The 7500-nt window shown below is 38.1% G+C and overlaps 1 protein-coding gene across 1 annotated transcript in view; it reads right to left on the bottom strand.

Moving 5' to 3' along the window:
- Window positions 1–7500, bottom strand: part of LOC106871629 (fibroblast growth factor receptor 1) — a 410995-nt gene that overhangs the window by 27383 nt on the left and 376112 nt on the right. Inside the window, exons 5-6 of the mRNA XM_089358087.1 lie at window positions 5165–5484; window positions 1965–2137 (exon numbers count right to left, since the gene is read on the bottom strand). Of these exons, the coding sequence (XP_089214213.1) occupies window positions 1965–2137; window positions 5165–5261 (270 nt within the window). The 5' untranslated portion in view covers window positions 5262–5484. The remainder of the gene's footprint in view (window positions 1–1964; window positions 2138–5164; window positions 5485–7500) is intronic.

Below are 7500 nucleotides of genomic sequence, written 5' to 3'. Positions count from 1 at the left end.
CTTTCGGAAAGTTACTTAGTGAAGTTTCTTATCATTAATTCAAGCTCTACTACAGCTATTGTGTTTTGCACTCCGTAACATTTCTGGCCTTCTGCCACTGTAGAAAGAAATCCTCACTATTTATTAGAGATAGTTCAGGATAGATTCTTCAGAGAAAGAAAAGAATCCGTTCTTTTAGAGTTTGGTTTAGTTGAGTATTGCTGACATGGTGGGGTTATGGAGAACAGCTTGTAGTACAGGTCCAGCTCTCAGCCAAATGGAAAGCATTGCGAGGACGGTACTGAAGGTTCGGTATAACCCAATTTTAAGTTTTGATATAGATTGGCAAACATTTGTGCCACCCGGGGAAATCTGGAATTTACTGTGCCCTACCACGGGACCCCAAAGTCTTTATATATAGCAGACCTAAAAGTGTCACTCAAAGAATATTGCCTCACAATAATCTTTAAAATGGTATCATATGGTGTGTGTAAATGGTTCATCTCTCCCAAGATGAATACTTTGCTGTCTTCCGTGCACTTTCCTTGCACACTGGCACCACAAAACAATCAGGAGTGTGACAGCAAGTGTTCGGTGCTCTAACCGTCCCAAGTCCAATGGCGTAGCTACAGTGTGTACTACCCGGGGAAGCCCTTCAGTTTACCACCCTCTTGTCTCTTCGACCCTATAAAAGCTATACAGCAGACCCATAGAGCCTCTCAAAAGCGTCACCCCAGGCAGACGGGCCCCACAACCTCCCACTACCTACGTTGTACCCCAACTGCTCACTCATATCCCAGTCGACATACCTACACATGTGTGCTCCTCCCCTGATTTTGTTTCCTCATAACTTCCAGAAAATTAACTATTTTTTAAATGAAACTTTCTGTAAATATGTTTCGGATAGTGTAGATTCCGAATATATCGGAATTTGTTTTGAAAAATTTTCTGTGAGTGGGGAGAGGGGTTTCGGAGAATTCACAAGAGTCCGTTTTGCTTCCTCATAACTTTCAGAAAAATGGGTAATTTGTAACGAGCTTTTCAACAAATACTTTCCAGGATTTGTAGATTACGTGTACATCGGAATTTTAAATTAAAATGAAAAAAAAAAAAAAAAAAATGGTTGGTCCACACATATACATACTGACAACACATCACATATCTACAAAATGAAACTTGAAAAAATTTTGTCAGTATGTATGTGCTCGTGCTCACCATTTTTCTTTTCGCATCAAATTCCTGTATAATCTTAATTTACGCACTTTGAAAGGTATTTGTAGAACATTTCATTACAAAATACCCAATTTTCTGAAAGTTATGAGGAAGCGAAACCGACTTGTGCGATTTTTTTAAAAACTCCTATCCCTAACTTCTGGAAAATTTTTTTCTCAGCAAATTACGATATAATCCTAATCTACATCATCTGAAGCTTATCTCTAGAAAATTTCACTAATAAAACTTTCATTTTCATGGACGGTAGCGGCCCGTTTGTGTATGCCTCTCACGCTGTGAATGAACCACACCAAAATACAATAACTGCCAGTCATTGCATTACTTTCCTTTGTCTAGCTACTTCTTTCATTTTCACAATTATCTGGTTACTGCGTATTTGAAACAGAGAATTATGAGCCCCACAACGTGGAGCGGTTGTTGCAGCGAGTGTTGCTGGCCGTTTTCGGGGCAATACCTGCGCAGTCATGTCCACGAGACGCGTCCGAACACGCCATTTTTTCTGGGGTGCACAACCCGCCATTCCCTCCCCGCCCATCTCTGGCAGTTTAATCCCCCATTTTCTTCTTTTTATTTGTTTCCTTGGTGTGGTATCTATGGATTTTTCTTATACTTCTAATGTTTTTTTTTTCTCATTTTTTTCTTCTTGTAAAAATTTGTTGTTAATAAAACAAAACACCTGTAAAAGTGAAAAAATAAATCGGACGATAAGCAGACGAAATTCTGCATGTGTGTATGTGTGTGTGTGTAATTACCTTCAAATTTGGTATACGTTTGATATCGACTCCTTCCCTTGTCCAAGTGATGTTTGGTTTTGGTATCCCGTGAGCCGAACAATCCAGTTTCAAGGTCTTCTTTGCCGCCACTGTCACGAGCGAATCTCCTTTCTTTGGTGGGGATCGCTTTTTCCACTGGGGTGCTCTGGGTGCTAAGAAAGAAGAAAAAAATAAATAAATACCCATATTTTAAAAAATGACCATGCTTGAGCACCGCCTTGACGCGTTTAATTGAACAAATCGTCCCCAGTACTTCGTTTTTTCCCTTTAGTTTGCAAATTACTCCATCGTCTCTTTTACTGTGACAATAAGTCAGGAAACCAGCAAAAGGTTATCAAGCGTTGGGAGTGGCACACATGCGCGCGGGCGTGATGAGCTTCTGAGTAGTTTCCGTCTACCAAATTCATCGACAAAGCATCTGTCACCTTGGGGCCAATGTAGAAGATACTCGCCGAAGATGACTGTGTTGTGGAACTTCACGTGAAACCAAACCTACACAGACATTGTGTATTGTAAGTGTTAAACGTGCATGTATGGTCAGAGAACTTACGGCCATAGCTCTAATTGCCTCACTATGCTAAAATATTGTGACACCTCGCATGTTTTCGATTCCTATTGTGGTCAATACCCTATTTTATTAATTCTTTCTGATTTAGTCACAACGCCACCAATTTTATGGGCAGAGTTAAAGCAGAACACATCCACAGGTACATTTTTTATCCTCCGAAAGAATGAAGGGCTAACTTCACCGCCGCAGAATTTGAACTCCGACCACAACGAGCTGGAAGAAAAACTGTAAAGCATTTTTACCGATGCTCTGACAATTCACTCTAATGGTTTCAAATTTTGGTAGAGTCGGTTAGTCGATCACATCGACCCCGGTGCTTAACTGGTACCCGTTTTAGATAATGCAAGAGTGAATTTCGCATTCGTTTCTACCCGTCACATATAAACACTATGGAATTTTCAAATTCGATTATTATGATACATACATTTGTGGCAAAAATTATTCAGGTTATTATTATTTTTTTTTTTTATCATTTGAAACCCTGCACAGCTTTGTCCGTTCCATTGTTTAGTCACAAAACAGCCGGATAGAAAATTCACTTCTCTAAAATATTTTCGTCAAAGGAAAGTAAGTTAGGCAATTCTTATCATGAATGTGACTGATAGCAAAATCCACTTTATACCGTTAAAAGTTGTTCAGTATAAAGTGAGAAACAAGAAGTTCTATTGATAATTGATGTATGTATAAGGAGAATACATCTCTTGTGAGCACTACATGTCAAGCGTGTTGCACTGACAAGAATATGGAAACTGCGGAAACAACTCCAGTGTTACTTCCTCAGCTACTTATTCAGCTCTTCAGTGGAGAGGAGGAATAAAACGTGCTTGGAACTGACAATGGGAACCATCATCAAGCGAAACTAAGGAGGAAAAAAAAGATGCGTTGAAGCCCCCGTATGCAACCCTTTTATTTAAACCCATGGAGGAGGACAACAAAAGAAGGATTACTGAAAAAGTTAGTGACACGTATCAAGTAAGATGAATGTAAAGCAGTCGTAGATTGATAGAATAATGGAATTCAAAAATGCATTGGCCTACAACAGATATTATTAACGAGTAATAAATAAATGACTGAAAGAATACAGAGAAAAACTGGAAAAAGTACAAAAGGAAATTAAAAAAAAAAACCGATAATGAATAATTTAGTAAATGAATTGTATTCAATAGCCACGACGAAATTAAAACCGAGGCGCAATTACAAGGCATTAATAGATTAGATGAGCAGTAATAATCTCTGAACTTAACGTGATAATTAGGATGGTGATTGGAAAAAAAAAATCAATAAGTTTGATAGAATGGCGAGAAAATTAATGACAACAATTAGAAAACACTTCCCTTAAAACCAAAGCAATGAAGCCAGTTGTATTTTCTATTTGAAGATTGACAGAACTGCATTACTATAGTCATGTGAGAAAGGTCCCTATCATTCTTAGTGGCGAAATTCTGGAAGATATCGATTGATTCAAATACTTTGGTTCTACCTCCACTGATGTAAGGACAGGACAGCGATGTGATGTTTGTCCGCATCAACCGTATCTACTATCTTCAAAGCTGGTTTTCGTTAAGGTCGAAGGTCTTTGTAACCATAACAGTTCGTGTCTAGTCTGCACACTCGTTCATGCCATCCTGCCGAACGACTACAAGACATGACCAAAGACAATGACGGAAGCGTTTGTCTACTTTACATTAACCGAATCTTTTGCGTTCATGCATTGGATTCTGTGTCAAGTTCTGAAGTTTGTTTTCATCAAGGCAGTTTCCTTCAACGAATCTTGCTCAAAAGGTGCACCTCCATTGGTTTGGTCAGCATATTGGGCGAACTCACCCACGATGCAACTAGGCCAGGGCAACTTCCTGGGCTGGAGTAAATGATGTGGTGGGTAGCTGAAAACGTACTTTAGTTCGATCAAATCAAATTTTGAATCGACGTAAAGTACCCGAATACATGGTCACAGCCGCTAGAATCTTGACAGAGTGACTTTCTCCATATCAGTGTCTATAATATCCGGGTGGGATCAGTTCACCTTAGCAGTTTTGTGAATTTGCTGGTTGGAATTAGCTCAGCACGACCCATAAGAAGGCCGTTACTCAAGTACTGTTACAAGTATTTTTGAAAATTTATTTATGGAGAGTGGTTTGGAGAAGAAGAAACGGTTATAAATCAAAGTTAAGGCTTCAGAGAAATACTTAGTGAGAAACTCTCATATACAAATGGTCAGCACCAGACGTAGATTTTGTTTGGTCACAAAGGCGTTCCATTGACGCCCAACCAGTCATTTTGTCAGTGATAGCAGCGTTTTTAAGAGTATCTTTTTATCCGATGTGTTCTTCCTCTTTTAAGAAGCTACAGAGTAGTTTGAGAAAGATTTGGCTGCTACGCGTCGAGATTCCTTCATTGGCTCCTTTAGAGCCTAATGAAAATGTGTGGCCATCTGGTGGTGTCCATCAGTATTAATAAATTTCAATACAAAATAGTTTATTACATACAAGCTTAATTCAAACTAGGTTAAACAATTTCCTTGCAGTGGTTTCCAGAGACTAACCAGAGGAACTGATTTTGGGACTAAAAATCAAGAAGAAATTTACGAAATCAAAATAAAAGGTGACCGTACCTTTCTTTCTTGCTCTTGGTGTTCTTTCACATAAGGCCAGCACCACCAAACAGAAACACACTAACAGAGCAATCCAGTATTTCTTTGGTATCAACATTTTTGTCTTTTATAGCTCGATATAGGTACGGATATATTTATATCTATATTCTGTGTTTATGTATATATATTGTCTTTTAATTACGGCAATTTTTGAGATAGTTCCGGTTTCGGTTATACGATTTATCGTATGTTACTTTGGTTTGTCAGAAGTAAGAAGAAATCCGAAGAAGGGGCAGCAAAGCAGACAGACGGCGTGAAATGGTTATTCCATCATTGACATTCTGAAATAAATACAACAGATGATTAGTAAAATAAATGCATATACACACTATAATGGAACAAAAACGCAATAGAGGACAGTAAAACATTCGAACAAATAAACGATACAAAAGCAGACAGGAGAAACAGCAATTAGAAGGACAGGAGAAAAAAGGACTAGTTCATTCGTAGCCTTCTTTCTTCAGTCATGTTACCAAATGTCCTTACTGTTTCGGACAACATATATACGCGCGCACACACGCACAAACAAACATACAGACAGAAAGACACACATACACGCGCACATACACAAACACACACACAGTGAATTATACAATTATACAATCAGACATATACTACACCTTAAATTTAGACCTAAGTTCTTCATGCTCTACAATATTAATCCCGAAACGTTACACATGTGTAGATATGTATATGAAGTACAATGTTTCGGATAGAGTCCTTCTTCAAAGAAAATTGATAGAAGGGAAACTGCAGAAAGACTCTGTCAGAAACATCGGATTTTCCACTTCCCACGGCAAATTTACGGCATTGCTTTTGTCGAATTTTTAAAATAAAAAACTCTTGCCTATACAAACCAACACCAGCTGTATATAAGCACACAGACACACACACACACACACACACACACACACACACACACACACACACACAAATCTGCAAGAGAGCACAATGAATTAGATTTAATGCAATAGCACTCAACATCTTAACGTATAGAGTAGATGAATAAAAACAAAATGAAATAAAACAAACACATATACATGGGGATCTTTAGTGTGTGTGTGTGCACGCGCGCGCACGTGTATGTGTTTTCCAAAAGAGGTTTGTAACATTGGCCCAATCAGAGCAATCGCGGAAGAGCGATCTCTCCCAAATTTCAACCCCATTTCAAATGTACAAACGCATATTTAAGAAAGGCCGATTGAGCAAGTGAAGCACTTCTCTCTTCATCCCTATATTTCTTTTCACGTGTGACCTGAAAATGGCGAAGTCTTCGGCAGAGACAACAGCTCTCTTTTCTCAGTTAACTCAGTTTTGTATACCACACTATATCCTTTGTCATAACCCACCAAACGAGATCTGTCTATCCTTCCCCTGTCAAAGAAATGTGACAAAGCGATATTCCATGATGAACTCCGCTAACACCTGGATCCATCGAACAATTGATAAAAGATCATATATTTATCAGATTAGAGGCACATAGTCTATAGATTTACTCATCAAGTGCAGGACTGGTAAACTATTTGGATTACTTAACAAATCGTCGATTAGTAAGGTTTATCTTAGCAAAATTACATCTGAGGGATTTAGATGGCTGTAACAGCATCAAACTAATTCGGGGGCTGAATTTATGTAGGGACGATGCTGTAAATTAAGGGGTTAAGGGAAAAACCAATTAGATATTGCCTTCCAAGATACACATTATCAAATAGACAGGTTGGTAGATAGAGAGATAAATATATATATATATATATATATATATATATATATATATATATATATATATATATATAGAGAGAGAGAGAGAGAGAGAGAGAGAGAGAGAGAGAGAGAGAGGGGGAGATAGAAAGATGAATATATATATATATATATATAGATAGATAGGTAGTGGTATGTTACAAGAAAGTGAGAGAGGATATGCAAGGGAGAGAGAGAGAGAAAGAGAAAGAGAGAACATGCAAGGGAGACAGAGACAGAGAGAGAGAGACAGACAGACAGACAGAGAATATACAAGGGAGAGAGAGGGGAAAGTAAAGAAGAAAAAGTGTTAATGAGAAGAAGAGTGTGCTGAAAGTGGGAGGAGACATAGAAAGACAAACATACAGACAAGCATTATGAGTACATGTGTGTGTGTGTGTGTGTATGTATATATGTATGTGTGTATGTTTGTGTATGTAGAGGTTTGTGCACTTATCTGTACATGTGTACATGAGTATGTCTCTGCATATACATATATATATATATATTATACATGTGTGTGTACATGTCTTCACATATTAGTGTACATGTACATACCT

This window comes from Octopus bimaculoides, chromosome 9 (assembly GCF_046866305.1).
Source record: "Octopus bimaculoides isolate indiv1 chromosome 9, ASM4686630v1, whole genome shotgun sequence".
Lineage (NCBI taxonomy): Eukaryota > Metazoa > Mollusca > Cephalopoda > Octopoda > Octopodidae > Octopus > Octopus bimaculoides.
This window is presented reverse-complemented; position numbering and strand designations above follow the sequence as displayed.